Genomic DNA, 24,307 nt, shown 5'->3' with positions numbered 1-24,307 from the left:
TACATTTAGGTCTTTTATCCATTTTGAGTTTATTCTGTATATGGTGTAAGTTGGTGGTCTAGCTTAATTTTTTTGCATGTAGCTGTCCAATTTTCCCAATATCATTTATTGGAGAGACTGTCTTGATTGTATGCTCTTGCCTCCTTTGTCAAATATTAATTGACCGTAATGGCTTGGGTTGATTTATGGGGTCTCTGTTCTGTTTCATTGATCTATATGCCTGTTCTTGTGTCAGTACCAGGCTGTTTGATTACGGTGGCTTTGTAGTATAACTTGATAATCTGGTATTGTGATCCCTCCAACTTTGTTCTTCTTTTTTTTTAATATTGCTTCAGCTATTTGGGGTCTCTTTTTGTTCCATAAAAATTTTTGGAGTATTGGTTCTAGATCTGTGAAGTATGCTGTTTGTATTTTAATAGGAATTGCATTGTATCTGTAGATTGTGTTGGGTAGTGTGGATATTTCAATGATGTTGATTCTACCAATTCATGAACACAGACTATTCTTTTATTTGTTTATATCTTCTTCTATCTCTTTTTTCTTTTCTTTTCTTTTCTTTTTTTTTTCTATCTCTTTTTTCAATGTCCTGTAGTTTTCTGAGTACAAATCTTTTACCTCTTTGGTTAAGTTTATTCCTAAGTATCTTAATTTTTTGTTGCAGCGGTAAATGGGATTATTTTTTAGTTTCTCTTTTTGAGAATTCATTATTGGTGTATAAAAAAGCCATTCATTTTTGGGTGTTGCTTTTGTTTTTTAAAATACATTTTTATTGATTTCAGAGAGGAAGGGGGAGAGAGAGAGAGAGAGAGCGCCATTGATTGGCTGCCTCCTGTATGCCCCACACTGGGGATCGAGCCTGCATCCTGGGCATGTACCCTGACCAGGAATTGAACCGTGACCTTCTGGTTCATAGGTTGATGCTCAATCACTGAGCCATGCTGGCCGGGCTGGGTGTTGATTTTATATCCTGCTACATTGCCAAATTCATTTATTAAATCTAGTAGTTTTTTGGTGGAGTTTTAGGGTTTTCTACGTACAATATCATGTCATCTGCGAATGAGAGTTTTACTTCGTCCTTTCCAATTTGTATGCCTTTTATTTTTTCTTCTTGTCTGATCGATGTGGCTAGGACTTCCAGTATTATGTTAAATAAGAATGGTGAAAATGGACATCCCTGTCTTGTTCCTGTTCTTAGGGGAAATGGTTTTCGTTTTTGCTCATTGAGTATGATGTTTGCTGTAGGTTTGTTATATATGGCTTTTATCATGTTGAGATTTGCTCCCTCTATTTTCACTTTGGTGAAAGTTTTTATCAAAAATGGGTGTTGAATTTTGTCAAATGCTTTTTGTATTGATATGATCATGTGATTTTTGTCTCTGTGCTATATCACATTTATTGATTTGTGAATATAGTACCAGCCTTGCGTCCTTGGAATAAATGCCACTTGGTCATGGGGTGTGATTTTATTTTTTTTATTATTTATTTATTTATTTTTAAATTTCTTTATTGATTAAGGTGTCACATATTTGTCCTCATCCCCCCATTCCCATCCCACAATGGGGTATGATTTTAAAAAAATATTTTTTTATTGATTTCACAGAGGAAGGGAGAGGGAGAGGAAGAGGGAAAGGGGAGAGGGGAGAGGAGGAGGAGGGAGAGGAGGAGTGGGGAGAGGGGAGAGAACTATCAATGTTGAGAATCATTGATTGGCTGCCCCCCTGCACACCTCCTACTAGGGATCGAGCCCACAACATGGGCATGTGTCCTGACTGGGAATTGAATCTGGGACCTTTCATTCCGCAGTCCGACACTCTATCCACTGAGCCAAACCAGCTAAGGCTGATCTTTTTAAATATATTACTGGATCCAATTTGCTAATATTTTGTTGAGGATTTTAGCTTCTGTGTTCATCAGGGCCTGTAATTCACTTTCTTTGTAGTGTCTTTATCTGATTTTGGAATTAGGATAATGCTGGCCTCATAAAAAGAGCTTGGAAGTGTTCTTTCCTCTTGGATTTTTTGGAATAGTTTTAGGAGTATAGGTGTTGGTTCTTTTTTGACTGTTTGGTAAAACATGAAGCCATCTGGACCCGGGCTTTTGTTTTCTGGGAGTAGTTGGATTACTGCTTCTATTTCATCAGTTGTTATTGGCCTATTCAAGTGTTCTTATTCTTCCTGATTCAGTTTTGGGAGATTGTATTTTTCTAGGAATTTATCCATTTCATCCACATTGTCCAGCTTGTTGGCATATAGTTGTTCGTAGTATTTTCTTACAATCCTTTGTATTTCTATGGTGTCAGTGGTTACTTCTCCACTTTCGTTTCTGGTTTTTATTTATTTGAGTCTTCTCTCTTTATTTCTTGATGAGCCTGGCTAACGGTTCATCAATCTTGTTTATCCTTTCAAAGAACCAGCTCTTGGTTTCATTAATTTTTTGTATTTTTTTTTAGTCTCTACATCATTTATTTCTGCTCTAATCTTTATCATTTTTCCCCTTCTACTTACTCTGGGCTTTTCTTGTTCTACTCTTTCTAGTTCTTTAAATATTATGGTCAAATAGTTTATTGCTGTTTTGTTGTTTTTTTGTGGTATGCCTGTAGTGCTATGAACTTCCCTCTCAGGACTGCTTTTGCTGTGTCCCAGAGATTTTGGGTGGTTGTGTGTTCGTTTTCATTTGTTTCCAGGAAGTTTTCGATTTTTTTCTTGATCTCGTTGGTAACTCATTCATTATTTAATAACATGCTATTTAGCCTGCCTGTGTTTGAATGTTTTTGGGTGTTTTTACTGTAGTTGATTTCTAATTTCATTCCACTGTGATCTGATAAGGTGTTTGAAATGATTTCAGTCTTGAACTTGTAGAGACTTGTGTTGTGTCCTAACATGTGGTCTATCTTTGTGAATGACCCATGTGCACTTTAGAAGAATGTATATTCTGTAACTTTGGGGTGAAATGTTGTGTAAATGTCAATTAAATCCATCTGATCCTTTAGAGTCACTCTAATATGGCTTCTTGAATATAGTGAAACCCTGTGAAGTGCTTACTTTTTTTCTTTTACAAACCCAGAGTTTTAAGAGTGGAGATAATGGAATAAAGGTAGTATTATTAACAACTTTTGAGTAACTAAGAACTAATTTGGGAGAAATTTTTATTTTAGTTGCATTGAACACAATGTTGTAGTAGTTACATACACCTATAGGTGGAATATGAAACTGGAGCATGAGATGTTATTAATGGAAGTAAAAGGACTTTGCTGCAGTCATGAAAAGGGATAATATCTGATGGACTTTTATCCCTGAAGGAAGAAAAAGCTTTAGTATTAAATATTGACAATGGATATACTTATCAGTCAGGCAGAGAGAAGTTACAATGAACATTAATAATCCGTTATTATTAATTAGCTAATAAAAAGTCCAAGTAAAACATCAAAGTGAATCACATACAGCCTCCGATTGCCTAAAAGGTTCAACAAGATGCTCAGCCTTTTTATTTATTTATTTATTTTATGTTGGGAGTCTGAAGTGAGGGATTGGACATTGTAAATCTACTCACATAGTTCTCAGAAACTTTGCTTGCTGAGCAGGTCTCTGAATTTTATTGGGATATTTCAGCAGCCCTGCTGGGAGAGGTGTGATAACATCAGCATAAGAGCCCTTGAGACTCTCGTGCTATTGATTTACCAACCAATAGTGAAAGGTTTGGAAATCAGATAGAGACACTTGCACTAAATCTTGATATGCCTGTTGGTGACAAATGGCAAGGAAATTTAGGTTTTCCTGGGGAAGCACTACAAACTTCTATTGGCGGCCTTGCAACATGCATATGAACTGATCTTGATCCCTGAGTATGAGTGGAATGGCAAAGAAGTTATTAGCAGGGTCCAAGACAACCAACTAAGTACCATCACTCTATGTAATGGATTTAGTCTGTAATAGCAGTGGCTATAACAGCAATGACTAAACTCAGTTAATAATAATTCATGATATGCCTCCAGCTTCCATTAACCTTTTGCCACTGGCCTAGCAGGGCTTTTGTGTTAAGATATTACATTTCTTACTATCCCTGGTGCTTTCCTAGTAAGTTCTTAATCAAGGTTGTGGTTTTCCTTTGTCCTCCTGAAATTCTGTTCTGTTTCTTTTGGACCTCCAAGGAAAGGGAAGTGATATAGGGAGCAATTTCTATGTTTCATTAGCATCTTCTGGTTGGGAGAATACCCTTTGGCACTTACAGGATGGGTAATGATAAGTATACAACACAAGGGTTTGCAACCCTAATTATCTGTAAAGAATCAGATAATTATTTCAGTCTTTATAGATATAATACAATCTCTGTATATGTTCTTCCTTTTTTTTTCAATATATTTTATTGATTTTTTACAGAGAGGAAGGGAGAGGGATAGAGAGTTAGAAACATTGATCAGCTGCCTCCTGCACACCCCCTACTGGGAATATGCCTGCAACCAAGGTACATGCTCTTGACCGCAATCGAACCTGGGACCCTTCAGTCCGCAGGCCAACGCTTTATCCACTGAGCCAAACCAGTTAGGGCTATTCTTCCGTTTTTTAAAACAACTCTCTAAAAGATGCAAAAATCATTGCTAGCTTGGGTGCTATAGTTTGGTGACTCCTGATATATGAATTCCTGCTCTACCTGATATGTATAAATAGTAACAAAAGTACAGCTAGTTGCTGAAAAGCCTGGCCTACAAAGTCATGTTAGCTTCCTTACCCCACTTTTAATCTCTGCTCTGCATCCTGATGCCTTTTTCTTCCATGGGTCCAAGTAGCATAGTGATCTAGGTATTTGTGTGACAGAACTTTAAAAATTTGTGTCTCTCCTTTCTCCAAATTCCCCAGCATACTTGGGTGGGTGCATATGGCCATTGATTGACTCCTCCCTGGGGACAGGGAAACCTCGTCCCCATCTCCATTCACTTTTCTTCTTAAAGCAACTGAGGTTGCCTTAAAGGGTGAGGAGGTTGATAAAGAGTGAGAGATCTTGGGGTTACAGAGTGGCTCCACACCATTAAATATGCCTTGTATTTACTTTGAATTTGGAAGGGTATGATGGCTGCTTGTGGGTCAACCAAATAAATTTTCCTTGTTTTTAGCACTCACAACATTCAAGGGTGAAACCAATTATTTCAGCCCTGGGAATCCCTTGACTCATCAGCCAGTTTGTACATTCTGGTTGACTGAATCTTGGCTCACATAGCAGGGACCTGTTTTAGATAGCTCTCCTTAATCTGGGGTATCATTACTAATATAATTTCTCAAGTTTTCACCTAGTTTTATAAGGTGCCTAGTTCTGTAAGGGCTGGGAGAACTTTTCAGGGTGGCAGTGCCAATTGTAAGAATTAACCTAGATTTTTCATTTGGCAGAGGGTCACCTTTATCACACTGTAAATGCTCTGTTAATATTGTAAACCGGTCTGGGCACTAGGAGCCTCAATCCCAGCCAAGGTCTCAACTATAATTTCCCATGAGAGAGGATCTGTCCTTGGGAAATCTCCCTAATAGGACTAAAGCAGCCTGTAACAACCGGGACCCATTGTAAAAAACTTTTACTGAGATCTTTTACTGTAATCACAAGGTTAAAGTTGGCAGGTAGACTGCAGAAGGTGTTGAGCTGTAAGACAGCCCAGCTATTGCCATTCTTCCTTCCCATGCTGTGCCCCACCTCCTCATCTCCCAAGCGAAACCAATCAGAGTTCTTTGATTTATGTTCACAGTGATTGCTTGCCAGTATCTCCCTCTTTTGTGTTCAGTATAGATGAATATCTCTGTAACCTTTCTGAAAAGGGTTGTACACTAAGGATGAATTCTAGTACTAGTTATTATTTCAGTGTGTGGAACTGCCATATTGGTGGGGAAGTCCTACCTGGAGGAGGTTTAGCAACCACCAGAACATCATTTGGACAAATCTCTTTGAATATACAATAAGTCCTTACTTAATGTTTACAGTAGGTTTTGTGACTTTAAGTGAAATGATGTGTAATGAAACCAGTTGTACCATAGGCTAATTTGATACAGAAAAGAGTGAAGTTCTTATGGCATATCATCAATGCTATAATGAAATCTGTTGAACTAAACCATATTATTCAAGGACCTGCTCTGCTTAGCCTGCTACCACCTCCTCAATTCCTCCTCATTGTCAGGCAATAAGATAGAGGACCATTTACTGCCTGATTGACCATAAAATATGCTCCTATGTTTGTTATCCATTCCTATAGATGTCCCTTAAATCCCATTAATTGGCCTGTGAGACCCTCATCTTTCCTTTTGCAGAAAACCACGCCACTAACAGCATCACATTCTCATCACCAAGTTGTTAAGAACTATGAAAGAGGTCTTTGATTTTACCATAGGTATATGGGTAGTTAGCAGACAGGAGAATTCTATGTCCACCTAAGACCCAGTTTCCATAGGGTAATGCAGAGAGGACCAGATGATATCTGCTCATAGAGTCTGTTGTATTGCAGTAGAGGAACCCTGAGCTTAATGCATTTGAACCTTTTTAATTGGCAGTAAGTGTGGCTACTCTTTGCTCTTAGCACAGATGTCTGACAGTCCAGAAAAACAAGCAAGTCATTGCCTCACTCAAAAGACATGCAGAAATAGTAGAGACATACAGAATTGTCTCCTAATACATACAATTCTCAAATTATGTTTGGTTTGATACAATGTTTTTTTTAAAATTCACAATTAGGTCTTTTTTTGGTGATTGTTTTGGGTACTGATTTTGATCATTTCCATGTTATCAGAAAAAAATGTTTTTTTCTCCCCAATTTCTGCAGTTTACTCATAATTGTCATTTTATTGTTTTGCTTTGCCCTGCTAAATCACTTGCCTGCCATAGGGCAAGAAACAACATAGGATATCTTTTCTTTAAAAAACATTTTTTTTTCAATTACAGTTGACATACAATATTATATTAGTTTCAGGTATACAACCCAGTGATGAGACAGTTATATAACTTATGAAGTGATCACCCCAATAAATCTAGTACCGATCTGACACCATACATAGTTATTACAGGGTCGTTGACTATATTCCCTATGCTGTACTTTACATCTCCATGACTGTTCTGTAACTACCAATTTGTACTCCTCCCCCTCTGCCCCCCGTGTCTATGAGTCTATTTCTATTTTGTTAGTTTCAATTTGTACCTCTTAAACCCTTCACCTTTACCATCTCCCCATCCCCTCCTCCCATCTGGCAGCGGTCAAAATGTTCTTTGTATCTATGAGTCTGTTTCTGTTCTGCTTGTTCATTTATTTTTTTAGATTCCACGTATAAGTGAATTCATATGTCATTTGTCTTTTTGTCTTTCTCTAACTTATTTGATTCAGCACAATGCCTTCTAGGTCCAAGTTGTTGCTGATGTCAAGATTTAATTATTTTTTTATGGCTGAGTCATATTCCATTGTGTATATGCACCGCTTATTTATTCATCTATTGGTGGACACTTAGGTTGCTTCTGTATCTTGGCTGCAGTGTGCATATGCATGTATATGTATTTTCAAGTTATTGTTTTGGGTTTATTGGGATAAATTCCTAGAAGTAGAATTGCTAGGTCCTTCTTTGTCTCGTTATAGCCTTTGCAGAACAGGTGTGCTCGATTGGCAGACAGCTTTTTTCCAAGCCATGAATCAGGAACTCAGGTTCTTTTCATCTTGTGGCTCAGCCTTCTTTTCAGCATTGCTTCTATGGTTGCCATGCTTATTTGTATTAATCTCTGGAAGAGGAAGGAGCATGGACACCATATAGTTGAGGCTATTAAGAACCAGGCCTAGAGGTGACACAGGTTATTTTTCTTTCAGATTGCTTTTGGCCAGAATCCAATTAAATGGCCACATCTTAACTGTGAATCTGGGAAATATCTAGTTATATTTTGAGTAAGAAAAAGAAATGGGCCCAGCCGGTGTTGCTCAGTGGTTGAGCATCAACCCATGACCCAGGAGGTTACAGTTCAATTCCTGATCAAGACATATATACCCAGGTTTCAGGCTTGATCCCTAGAAGGGGGTGTGCAGGAGGCAGCCGATCGATGATTCTTTGATGTTTCTGTCTTTTTCTTCCTCTCCTTTCCTCTCTGAAATCAATAAAAACATTTTTTAATATAAAATTACAACTTTATTGTTTTATTTCCTGTATAAATTTTAAAAGGTGTCATTGCATTCCACCATTACAAATCAACAAGGTTATCATATAAAGAAAGAAAAAGAAATGGGTTTGCTTAACAGATAGCTGACTGTCTCTACTTCATTTTAGTCCGTTCTTAAGCTACAGGTAGTTATAAAAAATTTAAAAAGGTAGACCATTTTTAAAAATGCAAGTTAATTTTCAAAAAACTCATTCCAAAATCTACCATGTAGAAATAGCCATTACTACTAAGTAAACATTCCAAATGTTTTTTCTATACAGAGATAAAAAAGATGGTTCAATAGATAAAAATTATTTTGTTAAAATCATGTAATGCTATAAAAAATTTAAAATATCAAGATCAGATTTACTTGGCTATATAGAAGAAAAAGAAAGTGAAGTAAAATCAAATTGTTGAGCTTCAAATAAAATTTTCTTACCAAAAGAAATATTTCCTTAAATGTATATATCTTTAAATTGGATAATAGAGGTTACAAAAAAACAACAACAAAAAAACATTTGAGAGGCCCTAACCGGTTTGGCTCATTGCATAGAGCGTCGGCCTGCGGACTGAAGGGTCCCGGGTTCGATTCTGGTCAAGGGCATGTACCTTGGTTGCGGGCACATCCCCAGTGGAAGGGGTGCAGGAGGCAGCTGATCGATGTTTCTCTCTCATCGATGTTTCTTTTTTTTATTTTTTACAGAGAGGAAGGGAGAGGGATAGAGAGTTAGAAACATCGATGAGAGAGAAACATCGACCAGCTGCCTCCTGCACACCCCCCACTGGGGATGTGCCCCGCAACCAAGGTACATGCCCTTGACCGGAATCGAACCCGGGACCCTTCAGTCCTCAGATCGACGCTCTATGCACCGAGCCAAACCGGTTTCGGCTCTCATCGATGTTTCTAACTCTCTATCCCTCTCCCTTCCTCTCTGTAAAAAATCAATAAAATATATTTTTTTAAAAAGTTCAGAGGCTAGGGTTTTCTAATATTGGTTAATTTAACAATAGCCAATTCAATTTAGATACACTCATGTTCACCTCTGAGCTGGAGTATGGGGCTACTTTTATGAGGATATCAGAGGGTAATTAGCTAAAGAAACCCAGTGACTTTGTCTACAAGAAGGGATTTGTGGTGTAATTACTGTTTGGTGGCAAACTTATGTTTTGTTTTAACTACATGCTTGAAAATCAATATTGATCTCCTGCTATGAAAGACTAATAGTATCCCCATTCTCCTCTGGTTTCCTGCTATCCAATTTGTTTGTTTGTAAAAACATTTACTTTATATTTTTCATATTTTTGACATTATATTGTATAAATATAATCCTCAGAATTAATTAGGCATTTGTTCTGTATTTAATTTAAATTTGTTAGGTGGTCACTGTCACTACCAGTCCTTTTACCATATCTTCTCCACTAAGATCTTTTTTTTTTTTTTTAAATATATTTCACTGACCCTTTACAGAGAGGAAGGGAGAAGGATAGAGAGTCAGAAACATTGATGAGAGAGAAACATCTATCAGCTGCCTCCTGCACACCCCCCACTGGGGACGTGCCCGCAACCAAGGTACATGCCCCTGACTAGAATCGAACCTGGGACCCTTCAGTCCGCAGGCCGACGCTCTATCCACTGAGCCAAACCGGTTTCGGCCCACTAAGATCTTTTTTTTTTAAAAAAAAATGTATTTTATTGACTTTTTACAAAGAGGAAGGGAGAGGGATAGAGAGCTAGAAACATCGATGAGAGAGAAACATCCATCAGCTGCCTCCTGCACACCCCCTACTGGGGATGTGCCCGCAACCAAGGTACATGCCCTTGACTGGAATCGAACCTGGGACCCTTCAGTCCTCAGGCCGAGCCAAACCGGTTTTGGCTCCACTAAGTTCTTTACATCATCTCTTAAATTGGCTCAGTTTTATTGTCAAGTAATTTTTTTTTTTAAGAATAAGATATTAGGAGCTGTATTGTCTGCGTTTTTTCATAATGGAAAGTGATTCCTTCTTGCTTTAATTTTCAGATTATGTCTTGCTGTATATAATATCATTGGGTTACATTTTTTCCTCCTATGAATTCAAACTAGGTCTGGAATATTGCTAGGGAGAGGACTAAAGCCAATTTCTCCTCTTCCTCCCTTACACATACTTTACCCTTTTGCATTCTATTAAGTTTAACTCCAATAATTCTCACTGTTAAACATTTTATAATCATTTTTCAGAATGCATTTTTTTTTCAGTTTTTGTTTTGTGGCCTTTTACAAAAGTTTGAATACATCTTCAGTTCCCCATTTATTAAATTTGCTACTGTAGGGGCACAAATTATCCTTATGTTTGATTATCTTTGTTTTGTTTTTTACTCCTTTTTAAAAAATCCTCACCTGCGGTAGATATGTTTTTATTGATTTTAGAAAGAGAGGAAAAAAGAGAGAAAGAGAGAGAAACATTGATGTGAAAGAGAAACATTGATTAGTTGCTTTCCATACGTGCCCTGACCAGGGATCAACCCCACAACCTAGGTGTGTGTCCTGTCTAGGAATTGAACTCACACCCTTTTTGGTGTGCAGGATGATGCTCCCACCCATTTAGCCACTGGCCAGGGCTATCTTTGTTTTTTTGTAGTTCCTCTCTGTTTTAATGTCTGCTGTTTTTTTCAGCAGTATATATTCTTTTCCTTGCTGTTTCTGTTTTTGCTTTTAAATTACTTTGGTTCTGTATGTCCCAAGGTATTTTTTGTTTTTATTTTAACCTTTCTTTGTTTATCATCTCCTTTTTGAGCTTTATTTGAACTTAAGTTTGAATAATTAAGTTTCATTTCACCTGGCCAGTTTTGAGAAGTATCTTTATACTGAGTTATATTTACTCCTAGATTGAGATGATTATCTTATTCATGTTATGCTTTTTATATTGTTTATTTTGGGGGTGTAGTTTCTTTGCCATGCAACTTTTTGTCATCTTGTTCATGCTTGGGAGGCTCTCTAGACATTTACTGTACTGTGGTTTAGGTAATTTCTTGAAGAAACCTATGTGGGAAAGGAAGAAACTTACTTTTGCCCACAGGATTCTTTCAGCTAGTCTGATAATTAAATAGGTATGAGACATTAGCAAGAGAAAATAATCAAGTTTAATACATATGTATGTATGGGAACCACTTATACATGTGAGAGTATAGATCCCACATGAATAGAAAGGGGAAATGAGTATATAAGACATTTTGAACCAGGGATAGGTAAGATGCTTTGGGATCTTCAAAGGATCATTGCAGGATGATAAGAAGAGCAGATGTTAATAAATAGAAGTTTACCTTGCCCTTTAGATAGGTCAAAAGAGTTTATCTCTAATAATCTTCTGTTAGGGACAAGGCTTTTAATTCAAGTTCTTCTAGGTAGTTAAGGGAGGGGCAGAAGTTTCTCTTGAGCCAGAGGCTAGTTGCCTTTAGCTCAAAACAGTCCACATACCAGAGGCACATCTTGGGGTGACTTATTCTGAATCCCCGCACCTGCCTTTTCCCTTTCTGATTTTTTACTTTAGAAAACATAGAAAAGTCTTTCCTTTTTAAAAAGTTAGACTATTAAGGTATTTTCTCCTACCTCTTAGATTATTTTAAATTTTACTTGACTCTTTAAAATAATCCTTCTGGATTTTATTTTGTATAAGGTAATTTTCCCCAAATTACTAACCAGTTTTTCTAGTACCATTTTTAAATAATTTCTGTCTTTCCCTGCTGATTCAGTCTTTCCCTGGAATCCTTTCATGTCATATAGTAAATATATATTTATATTTGAGTCTTTTCTTGAAATTTCCTTTTGATTTTTTAAAATATATTTTTATTGATTTCAGAGAGGAAGGGAGAGGGAGAGATAGATGGAAACATCAATGATGAGAGAGAATCATTGCCTGGCTGCCTCCTGCACGCCCCACACTGGGAATCAAGCCCACAACACGGGCATGTGCCCTGACTAGGAATTGAACCGTGACCTCCTGCTTCAACTCTTGAGCCACACTGCTGGGCTCAGAGTACATTTCTTGATGTATCATACAGACCAGAGTTTTGTAGTATTCCATGGTGACTTACATGTAATTACATTCTCACACATTTATATGTGCGTGCTTTCTTTGCCTTTTATTCTCATGTGCTTTTCAAGTATTTAGAGTTTGTTTACTTTGTTATTCAGGGTCATTCATTATTAAATTATCCCAGCTCTTGTATCCTTTCAGAATAAAACCAGTATGGGAAGTAGAACATGAATAAAGGTAGAAAAGGTTCCTTTATTATCTTTATGGGAGAAAAATATTGATATAGAACTTAACAGACCAGGATCATTTGAATCTCATATTTATAAATTATATTGTATAATTATATTTATTATTTGGTGAATATAAAAATAGCCCAACAAAACCTAATGTGTGTTACTTTTAATTAGTACTTTCTTTAACTCCCATGACCCATTTGTGAATTCTAGTCTTGTTTTGCTTATATACTGTTGCTTGATAAACCACCTACAATTTTTAGTTGCTTAGCCGGAACAATTAATGTTTTTCCCACGTAGTAACAGCTAGATTTATTCATGAGACTATATTCAGCTGGTTAGGTGGTTCAAGATCATCTTTTACACATGTCTGGGCCTAGATGGTACTGGCTATAGGCTGGGGTACCTCAGAATGTAAGGCCTCATTCTCCACTTGGTCTATCAGGAGAGTATGTTAGGACTTAAAGGGAAAGCATAATTTTAAATTATTTTTGTTAATGATAACTAAATCATCCATTTTCTGAATAAGCCTAGGAAGATTTCTTGTCCTGGTTTCTAGTTTGTGGGCCATAGAATTTAACGTATGTTGATGGAGAATCTGACACTATTCTAATGCGAAAATGCATGTCAAAGTGCTATGTAAATTTTAAAGTTCTATTTATAAAAGATACACAAAAGTATTTTGTTTTTAATGAGGAAAAAAAATGAAATAGTTTGCCAGATATAAATGTAGCAAATAATTGTAGACTTCAGTTGCTTATATTTTATCTTGTTCAAGGAGAAGGAAGCTGAAGTCACTTTAAATAACTTATACTAGTATTATTATACTAGAGGTCCGGTGCATGAAATTTGTGCACTGGAGTGGGGGGGGGGGGTCCCCCCCTCAGCCCTGCCTGCATCCTCTCGCAGTCCAGGAGACCTCGGGGGATGTTCAACTGCTGGCTTAGGCCCGTTCCCCAGGGGCAGTCAGACATCCTTAGTGCTGCCATGGAGGTGGGAGAGGCTCCTGCTGCTGCACTCACCAGCTGTGAGCCCAGCTTCTGGCGCACTGACCACCAGGGGGCAGCTTCTGCATTGAGCATCTGCTCCCTGGTGGTCAGTGCATGTCATAGTGACCAGTCGTTCTGCCGTTCAGTCAATTTGCATATTAGCCTTTTATTATATAGGATTTTAATATATAGTAATGCTATTATGTAAATATACTACTGATCTTGTTTATATATGAAATAATATCATTGGAAGTGATTTTATAGTTTTTGACAAGTATTTGTTAATATTTCAAATTACTAAACAATTATTTTTTAAAATCTCATCTTGTGCATGTTATTTAAATTGGATTTTACTTCTATTCATTTTTAGAAATATAAGGAAAAGGACAAACACAAACAAAAACATAAGAAGCAACCAGAACCATCACCTGCATTGGTTCCTTCTTTGACTGTTACTACAGAAAAAGTAAGTTTTAAATGCCATATTTTGTTTTATATAATAACACATTATGTGCTGACTTTTACCTTTAAGAAGTATTTTCATTCCCAGCGTCCTGGTTCTCTCTAACTTTTACAACCTCTCTAACCCTATATCAAGCACTTTGTTATTTCCATATCTTAGTCCTTAACCTACCTTCTATTTATATTATACTTGTTTCTGAAGAATGTTAAGTAAAGATCAGCAGTGGGAATGTAAGTGGGAAAATATCACTGAGGTTAGAATTTGGGCTGTGGAGTTGGCTTCGTTCACCTGTAATTTTGAATTCTGGCTTCACCACTTAACTGACAGCTCTAAGGACAGATTAATTAACCTCAATTTCATCATCTGTAAAGTGAAGGAAGTAACAATTGGAATTGAATGATAAAATATATGTAAAGCAATTAGAACAATGTCTGGCTCATAGTAAGTATTACTTTGTAAATGTTAAATATTATCAAGACTAGAGCCCCGGTGCATGAAAATTGTGCACTCGGGGTGGGTGGGGGGGAAGGGCTCAGCCTGGCCTGTGCCCTCTCACAGTGCGGGAGCCCCACGATCGATCGCCCGAAAGAGGTAGGCCCCGTTCACCCATCCGGGGCTCCTCGATGGATTGTCCCAAAGAGGTAGGCCGGAGCAAGCATGGGGCCGTGGGAACCCCGCCTCCACTGTGCGCGAAGCCATCTTGTGACAGTGTGAGGACCACCTAGGCTTTTATTAGTAAGATTATTATCATATGGTTAATATGAAAGTGAATAGATATATGGACAGGTGGCTGGGACAGAGTAAGCAAGGGTTGAGGGGCGGGTAGAGTGCAGTAGGTGATGAGGCCACATGAGGAGCCAACCATGTAGGGTTACGTAAGCCAGTGGAAGGACTTTGTTATTTAGGTTGAGTGATAAACCTAAATTCATTGAAGGTTCTGAACATAGATGTAACATTGTCTGGCTGCTTTATTGTGGATAGACTGTACAGAGTCAAGAATGACAGCCGGGAGACCATGAGAAGGTTATTAAAACAGTCCAGAGAGCGATGGGGGTAATATGGAGAATAGTTGAGGTGATTAGACTCTGAATGGCTTCAAATTGATGTAGAAGTATAAATTTGAAAAGCTAAATCTGCCGTTGCCGTCTCTGATTTTTTACTTTTTGATGCTTAGCAAAGTCTTTCCTTCCTTAAACTTATATAAATATTTAAAAAATATTTTCTTCCAGCTTTTTAGATTATTTATTTATTATTATTTTTTTGTTAATCCTCACTTGAGGATATTTTCCCATTGATTTTTAGGGAGAGTGGAAGAGAGAGGGAAAGCAAAGAGAAACATCGATGTGAGAGAAGCACATCGATTGGTTGCTTCCTGCATGCGCCCGGAAAAGGGCCTGGGCCAGGGAGGAGCCTGCAACCAAGGTATGTGCCCTTGACCGGAACCGAACCCGGGACTCTTTGGTCTGCAGGCCAGTGCTCTATCTACTGAGCCAAACTGGCAAAGGCAGATTATTTTAATTTTTAAGTACTTAAAAATAATCCATCTAGATTTTGTTTTATTTTGTATAAGATACTTTTTCCCAAATAACTAACCAGTTTTTCTAGTACCATTATTAAATAGTTTCAGTCTCTCCCTACTGGTTTGGGATCCTTCCTTATCATATACTAAATATTTATATATAATTGAATCTTTTCTTGGAATTTCCTTTTGTTCTATTAATATATTAAAATCAGCCTATGTCTTTAATGAATGCCATTAGACTGCTTTGATTCATATTTTACAGGCTAATGCGAATGTAATCTATTCATAGTCTGTTCTGTTGAACATTGCAATCTTCATCTCAGGACACATTTCTTGATGTATCACACAGGACTAGAGTTCTATAGTTATTCCATGATGACTTAGATATACTTACATTCTCACACATGTATATGTATATATTTTGCCTTTCATCCTCATGTGTTTTCCAGGCTTCAGAATCTGATCACCTCTCATCAACTGATTTAAAAAGGGGTAATGTTGTAATCAGATTAGCTCTGGTAGATTAAGACAAATAATCTGGTGAGGTCTTGAGTGATTTGGATGGTAGAACCCTTGAGTCATAAATTTCTTTTAGGAGAACTGTCATTTTCTTGGTTTACCACACTCTTTCACCTGTTGCTGTGGAAACAGGGATAGATCAGGGAATGTAAGGCTGAGTGTTACTCTGAGCTGCAAGGCTCTTTTAAACACCATGGTTCATATTAGTAGAGCACATTTAAATAGCAAATCAAGTGTAACTTTAATTATTATTAGTTAGTTAATAATTAACTAACTTTAAAATACCTGTACTAAATAGCCAGTTGTTAGGTTTGTTTTTTTTCAGTCTTTAAAAAATATTTTTATTGATTTGAGAGAGGAAGGGAGAGGAAGAGAGAGATAAAAACATCAGTGATGAGAGAGAATTATTGATTGGCTGCCTCCTGCACGCCACACCCTAGGGTTCAGGCCGCAACCCCAGCATATGCCCTGGCTGGGAATCAAACCTTGACCTCCTGGTGGATAGATTGGCATTCAACATCAAACCTTGACCTCCTGGTTGATAGATTGGCATTCAACCACTGAGCCACGCCAGCTAGGCCACATAGCCAGTTTTGATTGCACATTTTTGAACCTGGCTTTTGCCATTTCTCATACCTTAACACAAAATTTGCCCCGACCAAGTGGCTGGGTTGGTTGGAGAGTCGTCCCATACACCAAAGGGTTGAGGGTTCAGTTCCCCATCAGGCCACATACCTAGGTTACGGGTTCAAGCACTGGGCAGGGAGCATACTGGAGGCAACAGATTGGTATTTCACTCTCATATTGATGTAGCCCCATCCTCTTCTTGCTCCCTTCCTCTCTCTAAAATTAATGAACATAGCCTCACTGAGGATTTTTAAAATACTTAAAAATAAGTACAACATTTTTTTTATTCTTTATTAACTAAAATTTCATTCTACCAGTCTTAAATTTTTCAGCTGTATTTTTCTGTGACCAACTTTTAACCTTGTATGACTCTAAACATAATTTTTAAAATCTTTATTGTTGAAAACATTACATATATTCCCTTTATTCTCCCATTCACCCATTATAGCCTGCACCCACCCCCGCCCAAGCCCCCACCACCCTATTGTCTGTGTCCATGGGTTATGCATATATGCATACAAGTTTTTTGGTTGATCTCTTCCCACCTGCCCACCAACCTCCGTCTTCCTCAGAGATTTCAGTCTGTTCCATGCTTCTGTGTCTATGGATCTATTTTGTTCATCAGTTTATTTTGTTCATTAGATTCCACATATGAGTGAGATTATGTGATACTGTCTTTTCTCTGACTGGCTTGTTTCACTTAGCATCATACTCTCCAGTTCCCTGCTGTCTCAAAGGGTAAGAGATCCTTCTGTTTTCACTGCTGCAGAGTATTCCATGGTATAAATGTACCACAGCGTTTTTATCCATTTGTCTATTGATGGGTACTTGGGCTGTTTCCAGATCTTAGCTATTGTAAAGTGTGCTGCTATGAACATAGGGGTACATATATTCTTTCTGATGAGTGTTTCAGGTTTCTTAGGATATATTCCTAGAAGTGGGATCACTGGGTCAAATGGCAGTTCCATATTTGAGGAAACTCCATACTGTTTTCTATAATGGCTGCACCAGTCTGCATTCCCACCAGCCATGTACTAGGGTTCTCTTTTCTTTAAATCTTCACCAGCATTGTCATTTGTTGATTTGTTGATGGTAGCCATTCTTACTGGTGTGAGGTGATAACTCATTGTTGTCTTAATTTGCATCTATCTGTTGATCATTGACTTTGAGCATATTTTCATATGTCTGGGCCATCTGTATGTCTGTTTGTATGTCTGTTTTCAAGAAGTATCTATTTAGGTTCTTTGCCCATTTTTTAATTGGTTTGTCTTATGTTAAATTGTTTGAGTTCCTTATATATTTTGGATATTAACCCTCTAGCAGACATAACATTGCCAAATATGTTCTCCCATACAGTGGGCTCCCTTTTCATTTTGTTGATGGTTTCTTTTGTTGTGTAGGTTTTTATTTTGATGTAGTACCATTTGTTTATTTTCTCCTTAGTTTCCTTTGCCCTAGGAGATGTATCCGTAAACATATTGCTGTAAGAGATGTCTGAGATTTTGCTGCTTATGGTTTCTTCTAGGATTTTTATGGTTGCACAATTTACATTTAAGTCTCTTATCCATTTTGAGTTTATTCTTGTGTATGGTGTAAGTTGATGGTCTAGTTTCTCTTTTTTGCACGTAGCTGTCCAATTTTCCCAACACTACTTATTGAAGAGACTGTCTTGACTCCACTGTATGTTCTTGCCTCCTTTGTCAAATATTAATTGACCATAATGGCTTGGATCGATTTGTGGGCTCTCTGTTCTGTTCAATTGATCTATATGCCTGTTCTTGTGCCATTACCAGGTGTTTTGATTACAGTGGCTTTGTAGTATAAATTAATATCTGGTATTGTGATCCCTCCAATTTTGTTTTTTCTCAAGATTGCTTCAGCTGTTTGGGGTCTTTTTTGTTTCCGTGTAAGTTTTTGGAATATTTATTCTAGTTCTGTAAAATATGCTATTGGTATTTTAATAGGGATTTCCGTGAATCTGTAGATTGCTTTGAGTAGGATGGACATTTAGCTCTGATATAACCTCAGCAGGTTATGCTCTAATATTTACTGTGAAGACTTGGTAGAGCTCCTGGAGATAAAATTCAAAAAAGTTTGAGGGCTCCCCTATGACTCAGTCCTCCTGGAGTTTTTATCTTTCAGACTTGTCCACACTGAACCTTCAGCAATTTGTTGATTATACTTGAGATTTTCCTATTCTGATACTGGTTTCCATAGAGATTTCTCCTGGGGCATATTGGGGTTCTCTGTGTCTATCTGCCTTTCTCTCCAATCTTTGGGCAGTGGTTTGCCCTCTGATCTCACTGCTTCCATAAATCTAAGAGCTGTTGACTTGAGTTTGTTCAGCCTTTTACTGTTAAGATTGAATGAAGAATTCTAAGTTCCTTATGTGCTGAATCAGAATCCAGAAGTGCTAATATAGGCGTTAAATGCTATACTTTTTGATCCAAGCACCACTTACGAATTTTGATATGTTGTATTTGTATTTCATTGAGCAATACCCATGATTTCCTTTTCATTTCTTCTTTGACCCATAGTTTACTTATAAATGTGTTATTTACTTTTCAAACATTTGGTGGTTTTTCACATATTTTCTTGTAGTTTCTAATTTAATATCTTTGTATTATATAATTCCTCTTAAGTTTCCTGAGATTTAAAAAAAAAAGATACAAATTGATTATCTTGTTTAGTATCCTGTGTGCTTTTCAAAAGAATGTGTATTTATTTTGCTCTTGCTGTATGGAGTTTTTCTATAAATTCCATTTTGGTCAAGTTGATTGCTATTTTTTAAGTTCTTTATATCCTCACTGATTTTGTTGTGTCTATTTGTTGAGTCAGTTAACTGAAAAGGGGTTATGTAATTATGGATTTTGCTATTTCCCTATTTTCTGTTTTCTTTTTTTAATGTTATACTCTCTGCCATACAGTGGGGGGAGGATTAGGCAATTTACACATAATGTGATTATTGATATAATTGTATTTGAATTTATCAGTTTCTAATTCTTTTAAAAAAATTAATTAAATTTATTGGGGTTACATTGGTTAATAAAATTATGTAGGTTTAAGATGTATAGTTCTATAATATATCACCTGTATAATGTATTGTGTGTTCACCACCCAAAGTCATATGTTTATTTTTTATTTATTTGCCCATTTCTCATCTACTCTATTTAGTGAATATTTTTTATGATTTTATTTTGGCTAATTAGTAATAATTCCTTGTTGTGTTATTTTATTGGTTGCTTTAGGGTTTATGGTATATGTCTTTAATATGTCAGCGTGCCTTCAAGTGATATTATACCATTTTCAGGTATTGTGTAAGAAACTTGTAGCTATATACTTCTATTCCTACCCTTTTGGCTTTTGTGCTATTTTTGTCATTTAAAAATTTTGCCTATTTTATAAATCTCAAAATTAATATTTTTTCATCTAAGTCATCAGTTAACTTATAAATATATTTAAATAATTTAAAAGTCTTTATATTTACTCTTGTAATTATTGTTTCTAGTACTTTAATTACTTTGTGTAGATCCACATTTCCTTTGTTGTTTTCCTTCTTCCTAAAAGACAATCTTGAACATTTATTCTAGTGTTGATCTGCTGGTGATTAGTTCTTTCAGCTTTTTTTTTTTTTTTATCTGATAAACAATTATTTTGCTTTTGTTTTTTGAAAGTTAGCCTCGCCGGCATGGTCACGATTCGATTCCCTGTCAGGGCACATGCCCGGGTTGCAGGCTCAATCCCCAATGTGAAGCGTGCAGGAGGCAGCCGATCAATGATTCTTTCTCATCATTGATGTTTCTCTTTCTCTCTGCCTTCCTCTCTGAAATCAATAGTAATTTGGTTTTTGTTTATTTGTTTTTTGGTACTTTAAAGATTTTCTCTTCTGTTTTCTAGCATACATTGTTTTCATGAGAAATCTATTTTCAGCCTTATCTCTCTTTCTTAGCATATACTAGTAAGGGATCTTTTAAAAAAATTTAACCCCGTGCCTGTGTTTATTATTTTCTCTTTATTGTTGGTTTTTAGTGATAAGTAGTTTGATTATGATGGAATTTTCTTCATGTTTCTTGTGCTTGGGGTTAGTTGATCTGTAGGTTTATTGTTTTCACCAAATTTTGGTAATTTTCTGCTATCCCCCCCCCCCCCCCCGCAATCCCACTCTTCTTTTTGTATTCCAATAGCATGTGAAGTAAGCTGTTCAACAGCTTATGGGGCCCTCCCATCTCTCTCTACCCCCTCCCACCTTCTTAAAGTCTTCTTTTTCAGCAGAAGACTTCATGTGGGATAGTTTATGTGCTCGGTTCTTAGAGTTGGGTTAGTGAAAAATTTGTGGCCTTGAATAGACACAATTTTATAAAACCAGCGTTATGTTTCATCAGGGTTGTTGCTCTTCCCTCTGTCTCCTTCTCCCAACTATGATTACAGAGCCTTGTAGAGTACTGTAAGGGCATAGTAAACAAACTGCTATTTCTTTGGTTACCTATTACAGAATCATTGTTGAATTTTGAGTGTAATTTAAAATTTTTGTTTGAAGTAGGAAACATTTTTTGTTTCTAATTAATAGTATATTGGTATTGAATCTTATCTTGAGGACTAATAATGGTAGTTAGCAATGAAACAAAAAATCATTCATATTCTAAATGTCTATTTTAAAGAATGCATTAAGTTGCTTGTAAATTTCAATGTAGACCATAGTGTTTATGCACTTCTTTTTTTGTGTATTAATCCTCACCTGAGGATATTTCTTCCATTGATCTTTGAGAAAGTGGAAGGGAGGGAGAGGGAGAAAAAGAAAGAAATAGAAAACATCAATTTCTTGTGTTCATGTGAAAGAGACACATGTATTGGCCACCTCCTGCACGGGGCCCAAGCAAAGTCAGGAATCGAACCCGAAACCCTTCCATGCTCTGGCTAATACTCTAACCCAGTGGTTCTCAACCTTTTTAATGCCGAGACCCTTTAATACAGTTCCTCATGTTGTGGTGACCCCCAACCATAAAATTATTTTCGTTACTACTTCATAACTGTAATTTTGCTACTGTTACGAATAATGTAAATATCTGTGTTTTCTGATGGTCTTAGGCTCTACAGCAGCGGTTCTCAAACTGTGGGTCACGACCATCGGAAAACACAGATATTTACATTACGATTCATTAACAAAATTACAGTTATGAAGTAGCAACAAAAATAATTTTATGGTTGGGGGTCACCACAACATGAGGAACTGTGTTAAAGGGACGCGGCATTAGGAAGGTTGAGAACCACTGCAACCACTGAGCACATCGGCCAAAGCTTTATGCACTTTAGAGTATCAATATGGCCAGATATCCAGTTTTTATCTCCAGTGGAAAAGAAAAAAACACCTATATTTTATTCAGTTCAATAACAGCTGAAATAGTTAGTTTGCATTTTATCGGCCAATTTACATGAAAAATGTGTATTTTTAAGCACTACAGTTGCTCTCAGAACAGTGAGATGCTCATATTATGAATATTTAGGTTGTGAAACTGAGGAAATAACAGATTTGTGATGTTAGGCTTACTCATTGTGTCTCTTTTAGACTTCCCCCACTACCGTCTCCTTTTATTTCTTTCTACAGCTTCTTGATTTTGAGTTGGTTATCTATCTTCTATAATAATAAAAGCGTAATATGCTAATTAGACCGGACCTCCTTCTGGACGACCTTCCGGATGAAGCCGGGGCTGCGAGGGCCGATGCCCTTGCATGAATTTTGTGCATCGGGCCTCTAGTATGTTTATAATGGCATTACACAGTGTCATATTATTTGAAGCATATTATGGAATAAATACTAAGTTAACTTACAGACATGGAGTTAAGGTAGAGGTCTTTCTTTGAGTAAAACTTATATAGCCTTTTTTTTCTTTTAATTATGCTTTTTTAACTGTTAGACTCTTCAGCCAAAGGTTTGTTTGTTTTTTAAATATGTTTTTATTGATTTCAGAGAGAAGGGAGAGGGAGAGATAGAAACATCAATGATGAAAGAGAATCATTGATCAGCTGCCTCCTGCATGCCCTCTACTGGGGATCAAGCCTGAAATCTAGGCATGTGCCCTGACCGGGAATCAAATCATGACCTCCAGGTTCATAGATCAATGCTTTACCACTGAGCCACACAGGCTGGGCCAGTTATACTTCCTCTTGCACTTGGCGGGTAGCCACACTTGCCGCAGGTGGACTTCTGAAGGTGGTAGACCTTTAAGCCACAGCGGATGCTGGGGCACAGCGCGTGCCTCTTGTTGCAGCGCTTGCCCAGCAATGCTGTCCCCTTCAGCACTGCTTCTGCCACCGAGACCAAAGAGAACCACTGATCTTTTTACTGTCTCCCTAGTTCTGCCTTTCCTAGAATATCACATAATTGGAATTATACTGTATGTAGCCCTTTCAGATTTTTTTCTTTCACTTAGTAGAAAACATTTAAGATTTTCCCCATGTTAGAGGTTTTGTTTTTGTTTTTGCTTTTTTTTTTTTTTTTTTGCTTAAGAAATCTTTGATAGCCCTCGCCGGGTGGGTCAGTTGGTTGGAGTATCGCCCCATTCACCAAAAGGTTGTGGGTTCCATTCTTGGTCAGGGCACGTACGCAGGTTGCATGTTCCATCACTGGTCGGGCAAGTACGGGAGGCAACCCATCAGTGTTAATCTCTCACATTTCTTTCTTTCTCTGTCTGTTTGTCTGTCTGTCTCTCCTTCCTCCCCTCCCTCCCTTTCTTTCTCTAAAAAGGCATTAAAAACATCCTTGGGTAAGGATTAAAAAGAAATTTGTGGTATATTTTGAAATTTAAATTTTTTATTAAAAAATATTTTTATTGATTTTAGAGACGAAAGGAGAGGGAGAGAGAGATAGAAACTTCAATGATGAAAGAGAATCATTGATCGGCTGCCTCCTGCATGTCCGCCCACTGGGGATTGAGCCCACAACCCCCTGCCATGTGCCCTGGTTCATAGGTTGACACTGAACTGCTGAGCCACACTGGCCAGGCTAAAAGGTTTTTAAAATAAAATGTTGTGTCATAAGGTATATAATAAGTACTATCTAATCACTACATTGTACGCATGAAACTAATATAATATTGTGTATCAACTGTAATTGAAAAATAAATTTAAAAAATGTTAAGTTTTATTTAATAGGACTTTTGTCACTTAAATTTGCTTTTTATTCATTGCTTTCTTTGTAATACCTTTTCTTCCAAAAGTCATGTTTTCATTAGATTTATGGGCATATTTATACTCCAAGGATAAACAAGGATATTCCATTAAATAAACTAAATGGAAAGTTTACCAACCCTAATTTAGATTGCTAGGTGGAAGCAAATAATATATTGATTTTGGTATTCCACTCAGTTTTCTCTCCTTTCCTTATTTTATGCATGGAGAAAGTAACAAACATGAATAAAGAAATAATGTTTTGTTTAGATGACTTTAAACTTCACTAGGGTGAGATGTAGCATGGAGAACCTCAGGATTAACTTGCATTACTTGGGAAAATTATTTAAGAAGTGAAGTGGGTGGTTTCCTAAGTGGTCTTCCCAGCATGCATTCATGTTTCTGAAATAATCTGTGAAGTTTAATCATTGTTAAATGAGAGTATGTTTTTTCCTGAAATTTACATTGAACTCTTTGTTCTTATTTATGGACTGCAGGCCCGGTGCATGAAATTCGTGCATGGGTGGGGGGTGTGTTCCTCAGCCCAGCCTGCACTCTCTCCAATCTGGGACCCCTCTCACAATCCAGGACTGCTGGCTCCCAACTGCTCCCCTGTTTACCCCTAACTGCTTCT

General features: G+C 37.1%; 1 protein-coding gene across 5 annotated transcripts in view; it reads left to right on the top strand.

Annotated features, from left to right (window-relative positions):
• The window catches only part of MLLT10 (MLLT10 histone lysine methyltransferase DOT1L cofactor), a 229,860-nt gene that overhangs the window by 110,094 nt on the left and 95,459 nt on the right, over positions 1–24,307 (top strand). For all 5 annotated transcript variants that reach the window (XM_028156561.2, XM_028156559.2, XM_008148856.3 and 2 more), the window contains one exon: positions 13,749–13,844. In XM_028156561.2, the coding sequence (XP_028012362.1) occupies positions 13,749–13,844 (96 nt within the window). The remainder of the gene's footprint in view (positions 1–13,748; positions 13,845–24,307) is intronic.

This window comes from Eptesicus fuscus, chromosome 2, assembly GCF_027574615.1.
Source record: "Eptesicus fuscus isolate TK198812 chromosome 2, DD_ASM_mEF_20220401, whole genome shotgun sequence".
NCBI classification, from domain to species: domain Eukaryota; kingdom Metazoa; phylum Chordata; class Mammalia; order Chiroptera; family Vespertilionidae; genus Eptesicus; species Eptesicus fuscus.
This window is presented reverse-complemented; position numbering and strand designations above follow the sequence as displayed.